General features: G+C 45.1%; 1 protein-coding gene across 3 annotated transcripts in view; it reads left to right on the forward strand.

Moving 5' to 3' along the window:
- Positions 1-23,723, forward strand: part of MICU1 (mitochondrial calcium uptake 1) — a 97,085-nt gene that overhangs the window by 23,273 nt on the left and 50,089 nt on the right. For all 3 annotated transcript variants that reach the window (XM_065843265.2, XM_065843264.2, XM_065843267.2), the window contains 3 exons: positions 3,385-3,571; positions 9,601-9,763; positions 19,122-19,165. In XM_065843265.2, coding sequence (XP_065699337.1) covers positions 3,385-3,571; positions 9,601-9,763; positions 19,122-19,165 — 394 coding nt within the window. The remainder of the gene's footprint in view (positions 1-3,384; positions 3,572-9,600; positions 9,764-19,121; positions 19,166-23,723) is intronic.

Raw genomic sequence — 23,723 nt, forward strand, 5'->3', positions numbered from 1 at the left:
CTGGACGTGAGGAATAGCGGGTACTATTTGAAACCTTGCTTGAGAAGTAGACTACAAATTGAGAAGTAGGATTGTGCTTTTTGAGAAGTAGACCACAAATTCTGCTTTTATTCTCATAGGTAATTTTACTTGTGTGCGTGGATGGTGATCTAACTGTAGAGCAGAGTTAATCACCTGGATAAACTAGAAGGGGGGAAGCCAACTCTAATCAGCCTGCATTGGTATCACTGTAGCCAGCTGGCTTGACAGTGTGATGGACTGAAGGAACACGTAGGCTTTGCTGGAAATGTTTGATTTTGAATTTCATCTATTCTTCTCTGGCTTGCTAGCTGCCAGTCAAGCATTACAGGAGCAAATCCTTACTGATACAGCTATTCTCTGGCATGTTTAATAGGGATTAGTTTGGTTGGGTAGATAAGCAATCAATTTTTCTGCTGCTTTTCTGTCCCTGGGACCTTTTCCCAAGAGATTCTCTCAGAGTTACTTAAGACGGGTGTCCTGCCTACACAAGGGCTTTTCGTGTCAGCACTGCTGGTGCAGCCTCAGCTGGCAACGGCATCTTCCAGCAACCTGCACACCAGCCAAACCCACAACCCCGTGAGGATGTGCCGAGGCGGATTAAACTTTCAGGAAAGGCTTCAGGAGACGTGCCAGCATGGGCTTCGTGCTCCGAGAGACGCAGCAGCTGCCTGGTACTTCTGGGGGAATTAATTTCTTTATCTGAAGGTGCTCGTGGAGGACTCGGGTTTGGAGCCTGTCTCTGAAAGTTTGATTCAATTGATGTCTTAACAATGGTGCTTTGCTATAAAACTTACAAAAACCTATTGGCAAATAAAGGCTCAGGACCTTTTCAGAAAGGAAAAGCTGGTGTGCATCTGGGCAGGAACAATCCCAGGTTCCAGTATAGGTTGGGAAATTACATATTAGAGAGCAGTATAGGGGGAAAAGGACCTGGGGGTCCTGGTGGACAACAGGATGACCATGAGCCAGCACTGGGCCCTTGTGGCCAGGAAGGCCAATGGCATCCTCGGGTGTATTACAAGAGGGGTTGTCAGTAGATCGAGAGAGGTCCTCCTTCCCCTCTACTCCGCCCTGGTGAGGCCCCGTCTGGAATATTGTATCCAGTTCTGAGCCCCTCAGTTCCAGAAGGACAGGGAACTGCTGGAGAGAGTCCAGCGTAGGGCAACAAAGATGATTAAGGGAGTGGAGCATCTCCCGTGTGAGGAAAGGCTGAGGGAGCTGGGTCTCTTTAGTTTGGAGGAGACTGAGGGGTGACCTTATTAATGTTTATAAATATATAAAGGGTGAGTGCCGTGAGGATGGAGCCAGACTCTTCTCAGTGGCAAACAATGATAGGACAAGGAGTAATGGGATCAACCTGGAACACAAGAGGTTCCACTTAAATTTGAGAAAAAACTTCTTCATGGTGAGGGTGACAGAGCCTGGACCAGGCTGCCCAGGGGAGTTGTGGAGTCTCCTTCCCTGGAGACATTCAAACCCGCCTGGACAAGTTCCTGTGCGACCTCACCTAGGCGTTCCTGCTCCAGCAGGGGGATTGGACTAGATGATCTTTCGAGGTCCCTTCCAATCCCAAACATACTGTGATACTGTGTTAGACTCCATTTGGCGTGAGAAGGTGTGATGAGTACTGCTCTTCACCAAGCATTTTGTGTTCTATTAAATCAAACCCTTGCGATGTGATTGTATTGTGTCCCAGTGTGAGCTAGGAACCTTGGAACTGCTATAACCCAGCCGTGGTGCTGCGGGTTATTGCATTTCAGAGCAATGCTGGGGTCTTGGTGTTTGTTCAGTGCTTTTGGTACCTTGCTGCAGTAGTTCTCACAACATGAACAAAAGTTAATTTGCTTTTGTTGTGATTTACTGTGTTCTTATGTCCTTTGGGAGTTTATCCTATCATAATAAAGTTCTTTCTTCACACCAGTGCTGTGGAAGGATTCGAGTTCTTTATCCCTCCCCCATCTATCCTGTGCTATAGCTGTTAGTGAATTATTGGATGCTGGTAAGGAGTGAGTTGTCTTTTATTCCGATAGCATTTAATTTAAGTAGCACCTAACCTTATTTCTGCTCCTTGGGAGATGATGTGCTGAGATTGCTGCAAACTGTGTATTGCTGAGGAGAGAGGCACAGCCTCTTCCCTGTTAATTTTATGCACCACATCTCTGTTTTGCAGGAAACTGGTAGGATGAAATGTGTGTAGCCTTTTGCTTATGACTTGGAAGACTTAAAAAACCCTTTTTTTTTTGTTTTCAACCTTTTTTGAATAAGCTGCAAATGACCTCATTCATAGTTACGGGGAGTACCAAAGCACCAGCCTTTGTCTGGCTACTGAGTGGCCCTGTCCCCTGTGATGAGTCCAAAATAAATCACCAGGAACACAAAGTAAAGGCAGCTTTGCTTAAGTTGCAGGCAGGCTGGGATGCTTGAGCTCTTGAATGCTTTAGAAAGGGAAAAGATTTTGTCAAACCATTTGCTTTGTTGCTTGTGACACGTTAACATTTCTTTAGAGATTATAATTTCACTGCTGTAAATGTGGTCTGAGCTCTGTCTGGTTATAAACCGCTTTACAAGTGAAGTAGGAAAGCCATAGCATTGTTTGGCTTATGGACTTATCCTGCTCTTTATTTAACCACCCTGTTGCCAGTTGCAACTCTCTGAGTTGCTCACGGCTTAGACAGACTGATTTTGAGTATTGAGTGTTGGTCTGTAAACAGGGTTGCTGTAGATCTTTGTATCCGAACAAGGGAAAAAGGGTCCTGTGCTCTGCCAGAGTTGTATTTCCAGCTTGAGGATAAACAACTCCAGTTTTTGTTGTCACAAATCCTCTAGCACCGGAGTTTAGAAGAGTCATTGGTGGAAGAGGGAAATAAAACAGGTTGTCACCTGCTGGAGATGGGAAATAAATCAGCTGAGCTGAAACAAAAAGTCTGTGCTTTCTACATCCTGCAGTGCTGATGGTAAAACACGTTTCTATCACTTGATATCAATCTTTTTTTAGGGGAGCAGGGGTGGCATTTAGCGCTAGAGGAGGTATGGTGTGCCCTTCCTGATCTTTCTTGTATGTGTAGTTTTGGGGAAAGGGTACGATAACTCCCTGAGTGATTTGCTCCAGTGTTCTTGGTCTGGAAAAGTTTACTGTGATTATTAGTTCAAGTTTTGGGGCGTGGGGGTGGGAATTCAATCACAGCAGGGAAAAGCACACAACGTTCCGAGAAGACTGATGACTTCTTTGCTTTTGCCTTGCGGTCCTCCACTCTGAACCGTAACAAGCATTTCCTTCAAGAATTGCTTTGCAGGGCCATCTTTGTAGCCTTAGCATTACTTCTAATAATTCCCTGCATCTGTGTTTTCTTTTGCCTTGAACAGGGCCTACGCAGAAGACTCGTCCTCTGTAAAACACGATCCGAGGGCAGAGCCGAGCGAGAAGGTGAAGCATGAGGAGGAGGAGGAGGAGAGCAGCGGCGCTGAGGGTGGAAAGGCAGTCGCATCGGGCGGCGAGGACGCTCAGCAGGAGGGGAAGAAGAAGAAGCGTTCCGGCTTCAGGGACCGTAAGGTACCGAACTCGGGTGTGTGACACCTGCAGCTGTCATACTGCAGCAGAAAAAAAAGAGGCGAAAACTTGCAGGACATTTAATTCAGATTGTGGTACGGTGCATGTCTGGCTTTTGCACTGTACTCGTGGGTATTTCTAAGGACCTCACTGTTTTGGGAGCCCGTTTTCTTGGCATGCAACTTTGAGTTTCTTCAACTTGTTTATCTGGGAGGCGCAGCACACTGATGCTTTGAAACGGGGACCTGTTTCCCTATCTGCGGTTGAATGTCCAAGAAGTGTCTCACTGACTAATGCCTTGATGGCTGTGAGGATGTGCCGTGCGAAGTAGGGAATCAGTGCAAAAGCTTTCAAACCACCTAGGGCAGCCAGCACGTGTGTGTCGGAGGCCATCCTGGGAACATACGGAGTGTGGAGGATGAGTAAGGGATGAGTGTGGAAGTGAGGCTTATAAGAAAGGTGTAGTTTAATTTTTCCTTTAATTATTCCATGGAAATCTAGTGGTTGAAATACAGCCTCGCTTCCTGTTTGTTGTTAGTTGTGTCTCTCAATGCTTATGCCTATTTAATTCTCACATCAGACACATTTTCAAGAGGAGCAAAGCTTGAGTAATGAACTATATTGTCAGCTTGTGACCTGCTTTCACTACTGGGTAATCCTGAGAGCTTTGGGCTCCTCAGAACCATCTGACAACTAGTTTGGGACTATCTGTAACCTCTGTTGTGACAAGCTGTATGATTTAGTCTGATGGAGCATCCTGTAACTGAGAGCTGGCAGACAGCAGTGTTCTATTTTTTAAACCTGTCTGGATGTCACTTTCATTGGGCTGTGTTTGATGATTTAATATCTTTGCACTGCCAAAGAGGGGAATGGGAGTATATGCTCTTCACTCTTCCTTTCTCTATGATTTGCTTCTGGTAATTATTTGCAAGTCTGTATTCTGGAGGCTGCATCTCATTAGCTGTTAAATTGTGGGTGGTTGTGTATAGTGGCTTAACAGCTTTTCATAAAAAATTAAGAGCGGTTTTGTTTGAAGTTGCTGAATCACATTCTGTTCTTGGTTAGAGCAGATAACACAACTTGAAATTTCAAGTGCCTTGCCGTATTTGGGGCTCCAAACCCTCCCTGTTGTGACGTGCTGGTGGTAGCTCAGTGAAGTGATGTTGGGAGATATTATGCTGAGATATTCTGAATTGACCAGGAATATGGGTTCTCGGCTTCTGCTAATTTTCTTGGCAACTGGGTGTCAGGTGCTCTGACAGCTTCAGCAAGATTTTGGCTCTTGCCAGTACCACTCAAGAGAAGCAGGTTATTTTTTCCAGTGTCAGCAGATGGAGGCAGGTTGCCAAGAGCAAAGAAATGATCCACCTTCTTCCACGCTCTTCTTTTTTGAACGAGAACACTTGTTGAGACAGGAGATGTAATGATGGATTTTTGACTTACGTGGCTTGGTCGCTTCTGGCTGGGGAAGCCAGAGAGCGTCTGTTTGCAACTCTTATTTCAGTTGTTAGGAGACGTGCCTGCGCTGACCAACTCTTTCCTTCCCATACTAGGCAGGGAGGAACGTGGCCACGTTTTCCAAGCCAGAGGCAAGCCAGGCGTGGGACGGAGCCAGAGAGGTCCGGTGGGGACAATGTGCAGCCTGAATCCCTTCTCAGCCCATGGCATGACAAAATGTACCTTCTGTGCCCTGAAAGCCAGCGTTGCTTTTGCTCCGTTTAATTCAGGATGTAACCGGTGTTCTCCCAGATGCCAGGTCCGTGTTTGAGTTTGAGCAGCCCCGTTGTGAGTTGGGGTTTGGGCGGTGGTTGCCCCAGTGACTCATCTCAGCAGGTATGTTGGAACGTTTCCAGCTCAGATGACAGAGGAAGGTGTGCCTGAGTCAGGTTGGGCTGATCCCCATGTCACTTGTGGATCACCCAGGGATTTTCTGACTCTTCTACATGATTAAAAAAGCCCACACAACCAAAACAAACAAAAAACCCCACGGTAAAATGCCTCTCCAACTCTTCCCATAATTAATTGAAAACAGTGTGGGGTTTTCTGTGAGGAAAAAAGAAAAATTAAGCTCAATAGAAAGTGTTTAACGCTTGTTTGTTATGCGATGTTGCTTTTAATGAAGCTGATGATTAGTGGTGAAACAATAAATTAGGCGTGACATGGCTATTTTGGGCAGTGATTCAGCGGAGAGGAAGTTGAAATATAAATCACTTGGCACCTGCTGGGGCTGGGCCGGCGTGTGGCTGGTTGCAGGGCACGTGTTGCCTCACAGTCTGTGCAGTGTGTAGGTCCTGCCTGCATACAGGAGGGAAGGAAAAGATTGTTTGAATGCTTTTGCAGTTGGAAGGCTAATGAGCGGTCATACATGATGTGGGTGGGCTGACACGTTATTTAATTCGCCAAAAAGAGTTTGCACGCGGCATTAGGACTGCTTTATGAAGACTCGCTTGCCGTGGTTGCTGGGTGCTGCGGGTACGCTCCCTTTGGAGTGTTAGTTGTGCCAAGACTTCATTTTAGTGTACATTACGGTAGAAAACCCAAAGAAATTAATGAATTGCGATGCTAAGATGTGTGTGGTGGAGTTGGGCTGCCAGAGTTCCCGTTCTGCTGCACATCAGGGAGGCCCTGGTGATGCTGTGGAATTGAACCGAGATGTTAATTTTTGAGCTTTATTTTCATGTCTGCACAGGATTTCATTTCATGAACATTGACTGTGTCAGCAGCAGGATTACTTGTTTATCTTTCTCCTCTCATCCCTACTCTAGTAATAAATGCCAAAAATGGGACTCTTCCCTTTTTGGTCACATAATATCTTTCTGGAGGCCCCTGATTAAGTGAGGCTGCAGTTGTGAGGGCAGGATGTGAGCTTTTGGCTGGCATCCACTGCCTCAGGGGCTGCTGCAGACTGGGGGAAGGCAGCCGTCTGCCTGCACGCTTCGCCAGGAGAAGTATCTTGGAGTATTTCATAGGGGAGAGGTGGTGGGAGGAGAGACTTGTCTGGGATGATTTTGCCTCCAGATCGTTTAGAAGGAGTGTAATAAAAAACCCTCACAAATGGTGGTGTGTCCACTCCAATACATATGCCCCTGCTTTTATCGTTGCCTTTGTATAGAGATTTCAGGGCACCCAAATTATTGCCCACTTTGTGCTCGAATAAGCGAGTTGTTCCTGTTTTAGGGTCTCAGCTGTTCCCTTCTTCATCTGGCTTCACGCCGAATCCAGTCTCAAAGCTGAGAGGGACGGGTTGCGGCATATTTGTGAGGTTTCGCCAGCTGATTAGATCATGTTAGCAAAAATGAGGTAATTGCGAGTTCAGCTGCGGGCGAAAGGGGAGAAGTGTTGGCTGCTCTTGCTCAGTTCTCCTGGGGAAGCTCAAGGAAGAAGTGTGACTTTGGCTGTGATGAGAACAGCGTGCGAGATATTAAGCAAGCATTTTAGATGGTACTTTTTTGGGCTAGATTGCGAGTTATTCAAGACCGTTGTTCCTCATAATTTGTAAGGAATGTATTTGTCCTGAAAATTGTGGGGTTTGTGTATGTCACAGCTAATTGCTGCAACTCAGAAGGTTGCAAATAATTAAACCATTAGCTTCCCACAAAACCTCGAGTAGGTGCACATAACAATATTCACTTCTGAAACTCAAAGCGCTTGACAGGTAACACCTATTTCTTACACCACAGTGGCGATAGAGGGGCTGCTTTGAGCTTTCATGGGGATAGTAGGTCAGCTTGGCTCTTTGGCCAGATGTGGCAAACTGCATCAGAAGCTGGTGGTTATTAACAATCCTTAACTTCCCACTTTGCTGTCTGATACTGCTTTGAGACCTAAGGCAAAATGAGGCAACTCTCCACCTGCTGCACCCTTAGGTCCTGTTTTTGCAAGGGTGTTCAGCTGCTTTTATTGGAGGAGGGGAATCCCAAATCCACTTTGATAAGTCTCAGGAAGCCACAGACCGTATGGGGACAAACCTCTGGGTTTGCAGATGTTTGGAGCTCTTGTGCTGCGCACTGAGACACGAGACATTTTGTAGCCTGTTATGTGGCTTTTTGAGCCATGTGTTCAAAATTGCATCTTCATGAGTGCCTGAGGAAGCTTTGAATTTTGCAGTATGCGTGGATAGAAGGCAGGATGGCTAAAGGGCCAGGTAATAAATAGACGCTGTGCTTCTGTTGCAAGCGATGGTCATGGTGAACTTAAAGGTTGCGGTGTGGATCTGAAAGGGTGTTGGAAAATTGCTGTGCCCGAAGTCGAAGCAAAACGTAGACTGTTGAACATCAATAAAATAAAGCAGGGATCTTGAGGATCAGCCTGAGCTTGGGATAGGCAAGACTTCACAGTCAAGTTGCTGGACTGGTAAGAAGGAGCCTTGGTGAAGATGTCAGTCAAGGAACAACAGCAATGCTCACACTCTAGAAGTGAGAAAAAAGGCGCCTGACAGCAACAGGCATCAGTAGCATCTTAGTGAGGTCTCAGACTCAGGAATAATCCGTTCAGATGTGAAGGCCAATGGGATGCAACATGGTTTTGCTGGCAGAAATGTCAAGACTAATGTCTGCGGCAAGCACTGGGGATGTTGAGTAGAAGAGGTGTGTCTTAACTAGCTGGGCTGAAGGAAAGGATTAGGGATACTTATCTTTGTAGGACTTGATGGACTGAAGCAATAAAAACGAGGCAAAGCTTGATTCGAGGTGCAAAGGCTCGTAAGAAAAGGGAGAAGTGACGATAATTTTCCTCTGTGCAGGTGGCTGCAGGAAACAGGGAGCTGGTTGTGGTGGTCAACGCAAGGACAGTTCTGTGCTCCTGATGGGCTTGATTGTAAAAGTAGTGATGGCGATGCAACGAAGAATAGGGGAAATGCTTTAAATGATGTCAAAGCCATATCAGTGAGACCTTCTGTTTGTCCCCTGGTCACATTTGCTGGAGATGGGAGATGGAACAAGGGTAGAGAGGCTCTGCTTTCAGCCAGCTACTTTATCTAAGCCTTGGTTGGGGAATTAGAAGCCTTTGACTTCTTTTATTAGAAATAAGAAAAATTAGAGAGGGTGTTTTCTTTCTGATAAACATCAGGGTGGAGAAGTTGCTGGAGTTGAAGGACAAGGCTGGAACAAGACCAAAGCCATAAATGATCTGCAGATGCCTTGGCACTACCCTTGATCTTGCCTGTTCTCTTCCAGCTGGTCTCTTTTTTTCCCTTCCTCCCATGGCCCTTGGCCAGAGCACTGAAGGTTTCAAGTACATTATGGGCTGCTAAACGTGGTGGGTGATGCAGGAATAAAGCTGGACTACAAAGGAAAGTTCTCTAATACATAATGAAGTGTAGGTCTTTGTGCCTTTTTCCTCCCTTGCGGCCTTACGTTGGGATTTCTGTTTATAAAAGCTTTCTGTTCTCTTTGATAAATTCTAGCTGTGTGTTGGGGAAAACAGTTCTAGGTACAAAATAATCACTGCTGGGGGAGTTAGCAAGTGGTAGATTGGGAAGCAGTGGACTGAGTAAAGAATGTTTCTGCAGGGTTTTGCTAACATGATAGAAAAGAGGAAAAAATGATGCTGGGTGACTGAGCAACCAGCTGCGGTTCCAGATAGTTTGTTCCAAGACTCTGCTTGAAAGTCAAGGTCTCTCCCAGCTCTCTGAGGCTTTTACTTCATTTATTAATCAGACCTTCAACACTGTGGTTAAAATGTTCAATTGCTTTAGATTCACAGATGTAATACTGGTGCTTTTTACGTTCACGTTTGAAAGCGCCTTCAGGGATGTTGTTCATTTGTTTTTTTCCCTGCCACCATGAACAGTCAAAACTTCTGAGTAGCAAAGACTCTTTGTATTTGTTCTTCTTAACCCTGGGACATCAGGAGCTGATATTTCTTATTTTCCCGGTAGGCTAAGGATAGGAGGGATTTTGACCCTTTATTTCTTTCAAATGTCGCTGCACACAACTTTGTTAGGTTTCTAAACCCTTCAGAGGACTGAGGTGCTTGTGGAGGTGTTGGGGAGGAACCGTGCACATCTAACACTGGTTGAATTTCATCTCCAGGTGATGGAATACGAGAACAGGATCAGAGCCTACTCCACGCCGGACAAAATCTTCAGATACTTCGCCACTTTGAAAGTCATAAACGAGCACGGCGAGTCGGAGGTTTTCATGACACCACAGGATTTTGTGAGATCAATAACACCTAATGAAAAACAACCAGAGAGTAAGTGATGTGTGTCTAGCAATTGGAAAAACTGATACGGCCAAGGGGAATTAACTCTGCAGTCTCTGCTTACCCGATCTTTAAATTTCCCATCAAACAGTCGCGTTGTTGGGTATCCTCACTACGTTGAGAGCTATGGCACAAAATTGGGGTTGCTGGTTAGGCTGCTGCCACAGCCAAAAAGAAGTGATGTTGGTTGGGATATGCTGCTTGTTTTCCTGCTCTGGAAAGCTGTGTCCTGAGTGTTTAGTAAGAGGTTGTTTTTTGGGGGGTGGCAGGAGGATTTTGCCCGTCTTCTGTTTCAGAGGAGGTTCGTGTTTTGGGTGAGATGTGGGAAATGGGCTTTCTTGGTCTCCCATAGTGTGTCTCAAAGAATGAAAGAAGCTTTTGTCCAATTACAACTCCTCTCTCTGGAGAACTTCAGCCACCAAATGTTAACTTATTGAGAGTGGGGTTTATGCGAAACTGTTTGGTATCTTACGTGACAGCTGCTGAATAAATACCATGTACATGTGTGCTCAGAAAACAACAATATGAAGCGTATGCAGCAGGGGAGAAAAAATAATCCTGGCATTAGTGTTAAAAGCATGTTAGTGAATTGATATTTAGGTTTTCATCAAGTCCTGAAAATGGCTGTAGTTTTCGTGCGAATTACGTGGTTCTATTTTCAGTGAAGAAGTAGTTTGAGCAATAAACAGAAGATAGTGTTCATAGATAAGATGGTAACATAAAGTTTCAGCATCTGTCTAAAGCTCCTTGAATCTGATAATTTGAAAAGCAGCGACACGTGGTTGAGGGCAAGTCTTTCTGCGTAAGTCATTATTTTTGTCAGCCAGCTTAAAAATAGAGAACATCCTGTCTTTAATTTCAACACATATCATTCTCTTTTACTTCTTCCATGCCATATATGTGCTTGGTGCGTTTTAAAGCGTGTGCAGGTGGGGTGTGGGAGTGGGGGAGTGCTCAGAAAACACCTTTGAAGACAGGCAAAGGTGACTAATTCCAAGTGACTTGTCAGTCTTAGCCACTAAATTTCTGCTCTAACTGTTGTTATCCTGGCTAGGTGAGCGACTGAAATGGCCCCATGAAACCTGTTGTGCCTTTAAGTACCTGAGAATTCTGTTAGTCAGTGTCACAAAGCAGCCTGTGAGGGAAGAAAATTGCCTTAGTGATAGTTAGAGGTGCTCTAGGAAAGTGGAATGAGATGGAAGTAGAGCTTGGGCTGCCCATCAGCAGGCAGAGCAGGAGAGCGGGCATCGTATGTCTTGTTAAGATGAAAATCCATTTTGAGGACCGTTGCTGTCATGGACTTGCTTCTAGATAAAGCTGCTGCTGGCCTGGTTCTCGATGGTGCTGTACATCATCACAATCATGGTAAATGAGTTTTTAATACATAATGAACAGTAGAAGAGTAAAAGGCTTGATGCTACAATCAAGTCAAACCAGCCATACCCTTGTTCCCAAATGTTTTAAAAACTCGTAATAAAAAAACCCCAATCTGATTATAAAACCAGAAGTTCAAGGCAAAGACTGCTACCTGCTGGCTGGTTTATTTCTGTACTTTACATCCGTTGGGTGCTTCTGACTCAGAAAATAATCTAGATTATAGATGAGTAGGGAAATGCCAGGGCTGCTTTCTTGCTTAGTCACAACTCGGGTGTGCCCTCCGCTGGGGCTGAGCTTCCCGCCCCCGTCCCAGGGAGCCTTTTCCTTCCAGTACTGATGCAGCCGTACATCCACCCCCGTCCCAGGGAGCTTCTTCCTTCCAGTACTGATGTAGTTGTTAGTACACCTTGGAAAAATCGCCTTCAGGTAGAGATGCACCCTGCTATAACCATACTAACCGGGTAGGTTAACGTTTAACAGAATTACAGGTGAAGACAGGTGAAGACAGGTGAAGGTGACTAATGCCAAATGACTTGTCAGTCTCAGCCACTAAATTTCTGCTATAACTATTATTATCCTGGCTAGGTGAGCGACTGAAATGACCCCATGAAACAGGTTACTTTCTGCAGTCCCACTGACCCCAAGGTTTTCCATGAGCAATTGCTCCTGGGTTTGTGGGGCGAAGCAGTTGCCTTCTGTTCCTGTGAGTTAATGCAGTTCAAGACACGAGCAGGGCAGGGGATGCTCTGAATGCTCAAGATGCTGGTCCTAATTTCAGTGAGTAACTTCTTGTTAGTGTCTCTGCTATTTTATGGAGGGAAAATACTGTGGAATGTAAGTGGTACGGAGTAATGAGGTATCCGAGTCCCTGTTGCATTTATTTTTAAAGCGCTAATCTACTGCAAGGTATTGTATGCCTGATTCATTTTTATGGGTTACATAGGGCAAAATTTGATTTATTGTCAATAAAGTGTCAAGTAAATTCTAGACTGCATTTTGCTGGCTTGAGAAAAAGTGGCCAAGTCGATAGCTCCTGTAGGTTGCTTTCTCTAATTCAGTAAAACTTCTCACCGTAGCTTTCCCAAGCAGACAAGCTGCGCTTAAGGTGTGACACACTCTTGCTGAGCTTGGGACTGACTGTCAGAATAATGGCATTAAACTCGGAAACTGCTTTAAAAAACAAATTCTTTGTGCTATCTGGGAAGTCCAAGCGCCACCAGAAGCGTGGGCAGCGATATCTGCTCCCCGCAGCCTTCTGGTTGTTTGGTTTTATTCCTCCCACCTCGTCTCATGCCTGAGTGATAGCTCGGCTCCTGGGCTGGATCTGCAGGAATGGTGGTTTCATACCTGGTGCCTCCTTGGTATCCCAGCCCAAAACCAACTGAAAATAGCCCCTCGATCTCTGGTGGGAAGGGGAAGGGTTTGCAAACCACATTTTAGATGTTGCAGCTCTTCCAAGACAGGTGGGCTTTTGCTGAAAAAGGTGTGACACATGGCAGGAGCCGTAACCACGGCTGATACCTGCAGGTCATACCTGGCACACTCTCTGTAGCCTTATGTAGCTGTTGTCCTGTGCGAGGGTTTCCGAGTGCACGGACCAGCTTAGTGGAGCCCTGCTCTGACCACAGAGTTCACTCCACTCCCCCAGGTATCTCTGTGTTCATTCTGCATGGGTTTTCCTGGGAGAAGTGAGTGCTTTGGGGCATCCTGGACTGAGGAGGAGATGTGGCAATACTCAGCCAGTACCAGGTTTTTTTGCTCTTTGCAATAATGGTCGAAAGAAGTAAAAATATTCGTCATGTATTATCACAACATGCTGTAATGAAGACAGGTTATACCCAACCAGTCTTGCTCCTCCATCCCAGTGGTGACCTCCCTGGTTAACCCAAACTTCTGCCACATGAAAGGTGCCTTTCAGGAGCCACCACGCTCTGCAGCAGGTGAATTATCTGGGTTGTTGCAATGCTTGGGAGATTTTAAGTTCACCCAGTAGGGTGGAGAGAGGGAGGACTCACCAGGCTTGTACAGACCCCGAAACTTGTGCGGAGTGTTCAGTGAGGACATTTAAGACGGGAAAGAAAGTGCAGATGCTGAACTTGACTTCTCATTTGTTGCTGGGGACTTATTTCTGTGTTCTCCCTCAAATACATCTGCTGGAGGGGCCTTCAGGGAAAGAGTCTGCTTAAAGAGAGGAGGTAACGTGGTGGGTATCTTCCAGAACGAGGAGGGCGAATAGATGTGGTTTGGTTTTTATTGTCGATTTTTCCTGTGAAAACGTCATTCCTAAGCAAAGATCATCTCTGAGCCTGTTGTGCCTGATATGAGACCCCAGGAACGCAGCCAAGGAGGAGCACGTGAAAGGCACGTTTTTGTGTGCGCTGATGCCATAGTCATCGGAAGAAATGAGTAATTAGCACTTCCAGGATAGATGACGGGATGGGATGGCTGGTCTGCAGTGTTATGAGTGCACATCTCCAGGGAAACTGTTGGAGGAGGGGGAGATAGATGAGAGCAAAGTAGTCCCTTGAACAAAATAATCGTGGACGTTAACACAAAGGTAAGAGCGGTGCCCCTGAGAGACCGCAGGCAACTCACTGTGTGCTTGCAGATGACACTGGCAATTGAGGGGGGGATACTCATACAAAAATGAGAAGCTGAGTTACAGCTCTATAGGGGAAAACCTGGTCCAGCACCTTCTCCTCCTGTAACGCAGCGCGGTGTGTGCATGGTTAATAAGCAGGTTTTTCTTCAATCTCGGTAATTAGCCCTTTTGCTCCTCTACTTGCAAGAAAAAAAGTCCATGTCATCTATCAAGTGAGGGGAAAGGAAAAGCAGATGGTGAGTAAACGTAACCCAGATAATGGGAAATATCTGACAAGGGTATGAAGACTGAGGGGAGTTGAAAAGGTTTTTCCATCCTCTGGCATCCCAGAGGAAATCATGGTTGTTTCTAATTGATCTCAGCTGTGTTCTTGGTGTAATATAATTGTTCTTCTGGAAGCTCATTCGTTAAATGTTTTTTAAAACTGCGACCTGTGGTCTGCTGTCCATAGCTTGCCTCTTTTTGTTTTTTACAGGATAACATGAAGAGCTCAGTAATTTAGATAATTATCAAGTGTCTTTTCGTTAATCAATAGAAATATAATACACATTTGACTTTAGATTTAATTCGAGCTGAAGAAGAGTAACAGCAAGTTATTCTGTGTTTTTTTTCCTTGACATAAATAATTATTCCTCCATTAAAACATCCTCCCCAGGCCAAAGAGGAAGAAATAAACACGAAAGATATGGTTCTCCTGTTGAACAGCCTCTTTTCCCCATTGTGGCAGGCAGCGAGTCATTTGGATTTATTTTGAAACATTATTATTTTTAGAGTGCTGCGAAAGTTCGATCCCACGAATAGGAGTGGCGGCCTTTATTCTTATTATTGCCAAGTGAGCGGTGTCAGTCTCATCTGAAATAACACAGCGATGCCGCTCGTGCAGCGACTCCTCGGCAGTGCTGGCGTTTCTTTTGGTACCATGATTGTGCTTGAGGTGCTATCAGAATTTGCAGGTGTGATCACAGTATCACAGTATGTTTGGGATTGGAAGGGACCTCGAAAGATCATCTAGTCCAATCCCCCTGCTGGAGCAAGAACGCCTAGGTGAGGTCGCACAGGAATGTGTCCAGGCGGGCTTTGAATGTCTCCAGAGTAGGAGATTCCACAACCTTACTGAGCAGCCTGGTCCAGACTCTGTCACCCTCACCATGAAGAAGTTTTTTCTCAAATTTAAGTGGAACCTCTTGTGTTCCAGGTTGATCCCATTACTCCTTGTCCTATCATTGTTTGCCACTGAGAAGAGCCTGGCTCCATTCTCATGGCACTCACCCTTTATATTTTCATAAACATTAATAAGGTCACCCCTCAGTCTCCTCTTCTCCAAACTAAAGAGACCCAGCTCCCTCAGCCTTTCTTCATAAGGGAGATGCTCCACTCCCTTGATCATCTTTGTTGCCCTACACTGGACCCTCTCCAGCAGTTCCCTGTCCTTCTGGAACTGAAAGGCCACAACTGGACACAATATTCCAGATGGGGTCTCACCAGGGCGGAGTAGAGGGGAAGGAGGACCTCTCTCGATCTACTGACCACCCCCCTTGTAATACACCCGAGGATGCCATTGGCCTTCCTGGCCACAAGGGCCCAGTGCTGGCTCATGGTCATCCTGTTGTCCACCAGGACCCCCCAGGTCCCTTTCCCCTACACTGCTCTCTAATAGGTCATTCCCCAACCTATACTGGAACCTGGGGTTGTTCCTGCCCAGATGCAGGACTCTACACTTGCCCTTGTTAAATTTCATCAGGTTATTCCCTGCCCAACTCTCCAGCCTGTCCAGGTCCCGCTGGATGGCAGCACAGCCTTCTGGCGTGTCAGCCACTCCTCCCAGCTTAGTGTCATCAGCAAACTTGCTGATAGTACACTCAATTCCCTCATCCAAATCGTTAATGAATATATTGAATAATATTGGCCCCAGTACTGACCCCTGAGGCACTCCACTAGTGGTACTCAAAGATCCCAAGTAAACTAGCTATGGTAAACAAGCTATTGGGCCCAAAGGTTTAGTGAAACAGCCAGGTGTTCTTCTGAAACCATTGCTGGATTTCAGTGCTGTCTCTCTTGAAGAAAATCTTTTAATCCATGTCTGAGAGAGCAGCATTTCAGCCCAAGCTCTTCAGTGAAAGGTGAAAAAACTCTTTTTTTACTATTAAACATGCCTATTAGCTTGCATTCCTGCAGCTCATCAGCAATAGCCCAGCTAGGGGATATTTGTTTTATGAGTGTATCGCTAACAGACGGTCCTGTGGTAGCTTTAGCTTAGCACGCTGCCTTTTGAATAACAGAGATGTAATAACCAACATTCTTTCCTTTCCTTGTTCCACTGTGGTTGTTCTCGGTCGTGCAGTGTTTCCATTAGCTCGCCAGCCCACACAAATGCTCAATTCCTATTGTGAAGTCTTGGAGGAGAAGCCTTTTTTCTTTGTAATGTAATGCAAAGAAAGAACAGAGGCATCAGGCAACCTCTTGTTTCTTGATTTCCTTCTGTCAACTTTGAAGATTAAAGACTTGTGGTAAAGCACGTCCGTAAAATGAAAATAAACTGTGTTGGGAAAAGAAAAATGTATCGAGTGAAACAGTATGCCTTGAACATATAAATGCCCTTTATAAGGTTTTGAATTGGCTTATTCTGTCAGGAGCTGTTGTAAGGGGAATTTTATAGAGGGATTTAAGCGTGTAGCTTAGTTAATGCAGCAGAGCGGAGGGGATGTAGTTGTGCATGACCGGGAGAAAGAGTGGGCATAGAACACTGATGGGAACTGAGAAGTTTGTGCTTGCAACAGGTAACACTGGTAACAGTGACGTGAAAAAAGGCCAAGCAGCTAATTCTTGTGCTGTGTTTTCATACGAATGTCTCTCTCTGATCTCCCAGAGATGTGTAAACCAAGGTTATCTGTTTTGCTTCTCGTCAGATGGGCTCGTGTCAGAGGCAGCTGATGCGATATAGGTAATTATAACTGCATTTCTGTAATTGCTGTGGTGTTGGAAGCCATTTCTTCAGCAAATACAACAACGAAATGCTTGGGGCTCTTAAGTTTGAGGACAGACCTGGCAACTTCTACACCCAGCCTGAAGGTTTGAATGCAGCAGAAAAGCCATATGTAAGTCAAGGTCCGTCGCTCTGTTCCTCGCAGGAGTTGTCTCCACTTACCCAGGTGCTTTATTTTTCTGTATCTTTTCAATACGTGCCACAGCAATCGAGGAAACACATGGAAGCAAACATCTCCGTGCTTGGGGGAATGAGGCCGGACCAAACCGCGGTCTGGAAGCCAACTGCCCTGAATTCAAACCTCCCAATTTCACCTGTGCGCTTTTCTTTTGCTTGTGTGTCGCTATTGTAATTTATTGCTGTTAACTCTCGTGATGCTTTTTAGTCCAATCCAACCATACCCCGTCACCTCACGTTACACCTGTGGAGAACACGAGGTTTACAACAGTAGCCTTGTCCTTTAGTATAGATACCAGTATTCTGCCTTTTTAGCTGCTATTTGGCTGTTTTTAATAACTTTTCTCTAGGTACATTCAGACTCGTATATTTATTTATTACACATCACATATTTGCTATCTATATTTAGTAATATATATAGTATTTATTTTATATGTATGTAAAGCAGTTGTTAGTTCATCTTTTCTTGCTGTTTGTCTACACGAGCATCCATTCATTTTGGGTCTCTTCTGAAACCCATTTCATTTCCCAGTAGCTGTGTCCAGCTGGGGAGCGGGGGGGATGCCATGAAGACATATTTTCACTTGCTATTTTTAACCCGTGTCCTTTTTTAGCGTTCTGTGAGTATGTGTGCAACATCGGGCTGTCAGGGATCTGTCTTGCAGCACCATTTCCTGGCATGGCAACAGGAGGTGTGCTTGAGAAATGACTTTATTATGACACGTGGGCGTAAGCCAAGCTCAGCTTAGCGCTCCGCATCCAGACGGATGGGCAGGGGGGAGCTCAGACCAGATAATGCGTCTCTGGTAAAATAAGCACATTTATTAAACGAATTGTGCCTCTAAATGTGACAATACTTACTCTTCAACTTTTATACCCCCAATCTTAAGGAGGACAATGTTCAGAAGATGATTAAATTCTGAAAATGTGTATGAATATGCAGTTTGCACTCTATTGTCAGGCGCACAAAATATTGAGAAGCCACTTTCTGGCTTGAATATGCATAAATGCGGGAAGCCCTCTGACAATCGCTTCGACCTTTGAGATTGGTGATGGAGGAGTTTTAGTTGCTTTGGCTCAGAAAGGTCGAGGGGGTCACCCTGCAGCCATTAATAACTCCATTTGCTGCACTGTAACCATTATGAACCCTTTCCAGTAGATGGGAAGGGTTTTATTATCCTCCTGCACAAGCAAGTGACACAGCAGGCATGGGAGAGGTTTTATTTTGCTTGTTTTCCATCTTTTTTCTAATTTAAATTGAAATAAGAGTATGATAATTATCATAAACAGTGACAGAAAATGCACGGGATGTAGTGCTGAGGAGGGGTTTTAATTCTTCAGCGAGCCAAAAATTGGCCTGTGCTCTCCCAAATTACTGCAAGTGCTTGATTTGAGTTCTGCTTCATCTCCTCTCAGGGCACATCTTCCCCACTTTGGATTGCAAAGCTCCGATAATCCATCTTCCCAAATATCTTTGTCATTTTGCTTATATGTGCGTTCGTCAGTGTACGTGTAGCCTGCCGGGCGTTGCGGATTTGATTGAGAGCTCTGTGCCTTAACTCTGCAGGTGCTGGGATTATGTTTCCCTCTCCTCTTCAAGATAGAAAAAGCACATTGTGATGGTATGAGAAACTGAATTTGCTAATAGAAATTACCCCTCCACATGCCTTAAAGCACTCACCTTTGTATGAATCCAACTACAAATCATCTCCTTGGAAATCTATTTAGGATCAATTTTATACTAAAATAAGAACAACTCTTTGGATTTATATGGAAATATCCCAATTAATCTTTGTGATCCCATTTGCAAGTTGTTCAAGAGGTGGCACTTAAGACGTTAAGAGTTTTATGAACCTGTATTTACATGGAGGATCGTGGGCAAAATGTTTGCCAGGTAATAGAGCAGAAGAGTTGTGCTTTGGGGTGGGTATTTGAGGCTCTCGAGAGGTGCTGGGAACTGTGCTCTTGCTGCCCCTGCTACAAAGAGCTTTTCTTCTCCAATACCACAAGTTTGTTTGTCTTTCAAGATCAAAATACAGATTACAAAATGCATGAAGCAAGGAAAACCATGTCATCGTTATGCTTTCTACAGGTGTCGTTCAGACAGTGCGTTTTATCTTCTAATCCTGGAACAGAGACCCCTCAAAATGTTTACTCTTACCCTCGAAGACCTTTGGTTTTTAAACTATCTTTTTCTTTTTGTCTTTCAGACCTGGGCCTGGATCAGTTTATAGTGAAACGCTATGATGGGAAGGTGAGCGCATTAGACTATTAAGCGTGTATGGCTTTTTTAACCTAGAGTCCTTTAGTTATTACCTGTGTCTGGGTAAAAGTTAAATGAAGTATTTAAAATATTCTTTTCTGAGCTTTTTGTTGTTTAGTAGCATTGCAGTCCTTTTTCCAGAATGACTGATTGATAGTTTTTTAAAGGGGTCTTATCTGAGTGTTTGCAGATGAAATATTGCCTCTTCTTATATACTGGTAAGCATGGAAATTATGGGTCGTAATCATGTTTCTGTGCTGCTTCTTTATGGCTGTTTGAGACTGCCATAAATTATGCCATATCAGGGGAAACTCGCTTGACCTTTCCCTTCCAGGCTTATCTACAGGTTCCTAAAGGAAGGAGACGCTCCTGTGTTTTTATCTACATCCCCAATATCTATATCCCCCCCCCATCAAACAACCTTATTCCATTCCCCTTTTGAAGCCCAGGTCCTTCCTACACGGTACACGACGGTTCTGGATGTTTGTGCTGACACAGTGTGTGTTGGTAAAACGTTGAGCATGGTCTTGTCTGCCTGCCTAAGTGGAACTACGGAGCATCCTCCCTTTTACTATGGAAATCAGAGACTCAATTAACCACACCGTTAATCCCATTGGTGTGGAGGAGCACGGTGAACGCAGCTTTGGCCCTAGGACTAGCACCTCATATTGACTTCTTGATGCAGATAACTACAGGTTCGTTAATTTTCCATCATATCACGTAGTGGTGCTCCAGCTTTTAGTGATATTTTAATTTCATCAGCATCATCTGTAAACAAAGCTTCTGTTTTTCCAAAGGGAAAGGAATATCTGATCTCACTTCATTGCTGAGCGATGTGCCTGACACATAGTGTCGGGCATTTCCAGAAAACCTCGATCCTGGGGAAAAAGTGCATTTAAAGCTTTATGTAAACACAGCGTGGGCTGAACACATGCAGTTCCTCCTCTTGTTTTGTGGTTAGTAGGGAAAGGTAAAGCCAGGAAGTGGTGAGGTGACAGGGACCCCAGGTGCCAGTGGCATACGAGTGTTCTGGTTGCCCAGGCAGCAGAGCGAGGTTGGGCTTGAAAACAGACAATTGGGAAGTAGTATTTTGGCAGTTAGTTTTGACGCATAAAACTGTGAAGCATGTTGTGAACACTTGTTTTCTTCTCCCTCTGACGCAAACTCATGTCTGCTTGTCAGGGTTCAAAAAAAAATCCCCAAAGAAATAGAAAAGTACATATATTCTTTGTGAAATATCTAATGTTTCTCGCTCTAGTTTGTCAGTCTGTTTTGCGTCTGCTCACTTTCATCACTTGATCTTGTCAAGCTATCACACTCATTCCCAAGGCTTCACATAAAGAAGACTTGTTTGTGGGGAGGAAATGCTGAATCCCATGCTATTTTTGCTAATTGTTCCTCTGTCCCTGCATGCTCTGCAGCCGGTTCCTATCGCGTCGGACAAAAGATCCAAAGGCAATCCCTTGGCTGAGCGCAGCTTTCTGTTCCTCTGCCCCTCAGCACTGAGGGCTTCAATTGCAGCACGTTTCAACGTGACAGAGGCCGTGACTGGGGGTTGAAAACCCACAGACACAGAATCACAGAATGGACTGGGTTGGAAAAGACCTCAGAGATCACCAAGTCCAACCCTTGGTCCAACTCCAGTCCATTGACCAGATCATGGCACTAAGTGCCATGTCCAATCTCGGTTTAAAAACTTCTGGGGCTGGTGAGTCCAACACCTCCCTGGGCAGCCATTCCAGTGCCTGACCACTCTCTCTGCACAGAATTGCTTTCTAATTTCCAGCCTCAGTTTCCCCTGGCAGAGTTGAAGCCCATGCCCCCTTGTCCTATTGCTGACTGCCTGGGAGAAGAGCCCAATCCCCACCTGGCTAGAACTGCCCTTCAGGTCGTTCTAGAGAGTGCTGAGCTCATCTCTAAGCCTCCTCTTCTCCAGACTAAACAAGCCCAGCTCCCTCAGCCTTTCCAGATAGGGCTTGTGTTCAAGTCCCTTCCCCAGTCTTGTTGCTCTTCTCTGGACTCGCTCCAGCACTTCAATGTCAGTCGGTGTTTGCAGTACCGTGCTCAACTGTACGTCGTCATCCACGCTCTCACGATCTTGCCACTCAGCGCGGTGAACGCCTGGAGGGTGGACAGCAGTCACTTTTCGCACCAACCACCTTTCACTCTGACCTGTAGCAGAGTGAAATTGCTTCTTTATGTAACTTACAGGTGCTGATGCTGCACTTGGATGTCTCTGTCTGTGGTTTGGGTAGTCTGGGAGCGAGGCAGCAGATTTAGGGTACTGCAATGGACTCGATGGCTATCTTCTCCTCGGACCTATTTTTTCCACAGTCTAATAACACCGTAGGAGGAGTTTGCGCTGTTGAAAATGAAGAAATAGAGGTTCTTGTTTGCTTGGCTGTTTGCTTAAAGACATTTAGGACTGACAGAATCTGAGTGTGGCTGTTGGAGTAGTGCTGATGTCCAGGTGAGAGGATCATTTGAAGAGATGATAAAATAGGTTGGCCTTGGCTCCCCCTTGGTAATGAAAGAACCTGACAACAGATTGATCTGTCTGATAGCATCGTGTTCTCATTTTATTGCTTGCTTTGGGTTTCAGTTTAAAAAACCAACACGGTCTTTATGCATCAAGCACCGTCTGAGCTGCCCCCTACTCATTCGAGTTTCACTTGCATAGCGGCACCTGAGGATAAAAGTACTTGTACATCTCTTCCTTCTTTTCCGTTGCCAACTACGTATTCCTCTCGTGTTCCTCTACCTGGAGTCGGCTTTCTGGTGCCTCCCCTTTGTGCGTTGGCAGAGCTGACGACCTCAAGCAAAAGGGCAAGAGGTCCGTCGTTCCCCTGAGCATCCTTCCCAATGTCACACAGGGGTAAGGGGACTTGTGATCAAAAAGTAATAGACTTGCTCACTGGAAATTTCCTTCTTGTTTTTAAGGTGAGAGGAGTATGTGAGCGGCCAGACACGAGCAAACCGCGGTACTGGAAAGTACTGATGATCTGCAGGGTAGATCCTGGCTGAAGAGTGGGAAAGAGAACTGATTTTAGTTCCAAGCAGAGACATATACCCAGGATTGCATGCAAGGAACAATTTAGAAAGAGATATGGCAAAAAGAATAGAACCAGCTGTGCAGTTAGTTGGATTTTAATTACATATCACAGGACTTTTTTTTTAGTATCAGTGTGGATTTTGAGCACGCATGTTTGAGATTTAAATGCTGCTGCGTTAGTAAGGAGATGCATAAGCTGCTCTTTTTGCAGAACCAATTCTATTTGCATAAAACTACTGTCAAAACAACTAATTGGCTGTCCTATGGTGGTTGGGACTGGTCTTGCTAAAGAATTTTATGGAGTGATGTGCCTCTGCATTGTAACTGTATCAGGTTTCTGAAGCATCTTGCTGTGCTTGTGATTGAACGCTATGGTGAGAAGACAATACCTGGTTTTGTTTGTGTTGTGGTTTTTTTCCCTCTCCTCCTTCCTCATGCTAATTTATAGAGTTTGATGCAGAGGGAGGTAAATGTTATTGCCTTATTAATGAGAACAATGCTTCTGTAATTTGAACCAAAATGCTTTTTCTTCACTCATTGTAAGACCAAAAACCCTGGAGACATTCATCCAGCAAAGTCCCCTGGCCAGATCGGTTTGCCAACATGAGCTCATCGTGTCTTTGACCTGCTGCTGGGCCGAGTGCAGAAGAGGAAAAAGAGACATGGATGACTATAAATTCAGAGTAGGAAAAAAATATGTATCTGTTAATCAGGCTGCAGACATTTCCAAGTGTTCATGTTGAGCCTGAACAAAAGACTGATGTGAACAGAGACACCGTCTAATGCGTAGCTCAGGGTGTGGTGGTATGAAGATGTCCAGACCACGACTACTCATCTGCTCCCATGTCTCGTTCTTCCTCTTGCATTTTGATTGTGGGAAAGCGAATGCTTTTTTAACCCATCTGTGGGAGGAATCTCTCCTGTTGTCCCTTCTCTCATCTACCATCTTGAAATGCACACTCTGGTTAGGAGGGGAAGTCCTGTTTAATTTATGATGTGCCATTCCCCTGGTGCTTAATGCTCGTTAGGGCTTAGGAAAGGGCGCTTTTGAGAGCGACATGGAAATGTTCTTTGCACATCTGATTTGCAAACTGAGGCACGGGGCTATTTCATCACTCTTTGCCTGCATCTTGCTTAGCAAGAGGAGAGTGGAAATGTGCTTCTACTAACTGTGTCTCTTAGCACAAGTGATGTGGCGTAAGCTTCATTAATGTTACGTAAGTTCTAACACGGATTTTGGTTAACATTTTCTTTTTCTGTACCCTTCCTGTTTACTTGATGTTTGGTTTTTTTGGCTGATACATTAATGACTGATGAGTTTAATCTCTCAAAGAAGAGACGCAGTGATGCTTTTAGTGGCGCTCATCTAAGCGTGAGTTGCAGATCCACCCTGTTCAGAGCAATTTGGTCCCTGTCCCTTGGATCCTTTGTGGTGCCCGGCCCGGAGGAGCTCCCAGGAGTCCCACAGCTGAGATTTCAGCGGTGGAACATGGGGAA

The sequence above is a fragment of the Patagioenas fasciata genome, chromosome 8 (genome assembly GCF_037038585.1).
Source record: "Patagioenas fasciata isolate bPatFas1 chromosome 8, bPatFas1.hap1, whole genome shotgun sequence".
NCBI classification, from domain to species: domain Eukaryota; kingdom Metazoa; phylum Chordata; class Aves; order Columbiformes; family Columbidae; genus Patagioenas; species Patagioenas fasciata.